This window comes from Ailuropoda melanoleuca, unplaced genomic scaffold (genome assembly GCF_002007445.2).
Source record: "Ailuropoda melanoleuca isolate Jingjing unplaced genomic scaffold, ASM200744v2 unplaced-scaffold58450, whole genome shotgun sequence".
Classification (NCBI taxonomy): domain Eukaryota; kingdom Metazoa; phylum Chordata; class Mammalia; order Carnivora; family Ursidae; genus Ailuropoda; species Ailuropoda melanoleuca.
The window spans coordinates 1-909 of NW_023232115.1; the positions used below are offsets into that span (position 1 = coordinate 1).

Below are 909 nucleotides of genomic sequence, written 5' to 3' on the forward strand. Positions count from 1 at the left end.
CCCAAATCAACGACCTCCCCGGAGAAGCCGCGCTCCCCTTGCACCATCGACAAAAATGGCTGCTGAATTCTTACTTTACGACAAGATTTGGTTTGATAAACCAAAGTACGATGATGCAGAGAAGCAGTACTACGAAGAGATGAATAACACCGTTCCTGTGTCCCCGTGCAAAAAGGTTAAGGCGTCTCCGTGCATGAAGGCTCCTGTATCCCCGTGCAAAGAGAGCGCGGCTACTCCTGCTGGGCCAGGAGGAGAGCCCAGTGAGCTTGTCACCAGAGTTGCCAATTTGGAGCTGGAGAACCAGTCGCTACGCAAGGTTGTGGAAGATCTTCAGTTGGCATTCTCTAAGCTGGAGGTTCGTCTAACCATGCTTGAGAAGTCCCCCACCTCGCATCCATCCCCTGCTGCACCACCGGCTGCTGCACCCATCACCAATGGCCAGCCTATTGCCCCAGCAAAAAAGGTTGAGGTCACTGCTGCTCCTGAAGAAGACGATGACGACATTGACCTTTTTGGCAGTGACGAAGAAGACGAAGAGGCTGAGCGGATACGAGAAGAGAGACTGAAGCAGTATGCTGAAAAGAAATCCAAGAAACCAGCAATTATTGCAAAGTCCTCCATCCTGCTTGATGTAAAACCATGGGATGATGAGACCGACATGGCAAAGTTGGAAGAGTGTGTGAGGACGGTTCAGATGGATGGCCTACTCTGGGGCTCCTCTAAATTGGTTCCAGTGGGCTATGGCATTAAAAAGCTCCAGATCCAGTGCGTGGTAGAGGACGACAAGGTTGGGACAGACATTCTTGAGGAGGAGATCACCAAGTTTGAAGATTATGTGCAGAGTGTGGACATTGCGGCTTTCAATAAGATCTAGGAGTAAATGCAGACTTTGCAAGTGTAATAAAGGTC

The 909-nt window shown here is 50.1% G+C and overlaps 1 protein-coding gene across 3 annotated transcripts; it reads left to right on the forward strand.

The window, feature by feature from the left end:
* The first annotated feature begins 55 nt into the window (after positions 1-55).
* On the forward strand, positions 56-874 carry LOC117799839 (elongation factor 1-delta-like). Of its 3 annotated transcripts, none has more exons than XM_034652344.1 (2): positions 56-277; positions 317-874. In XM_034652344.1, exons 1-2 carry the CDS (start codon positions 56-58, stop codon positions 872-874), a joined length of 780 nt encoding a protein of 259 aa, XP_034508235.1. The 3 variants fall into 3 exon arrangements, with proteins under 3 accessions (XP_034508235.1, XP_034508234.1, XP_034508233.1); XM_034652343.1 differs by having other exon boundaries at positions 56-189; positions 226-874; XM_034652342.1 differs by having other exon boundaries at positions 56-874.
* Positions 875-909: the final 35 nt, after the last annotated feature.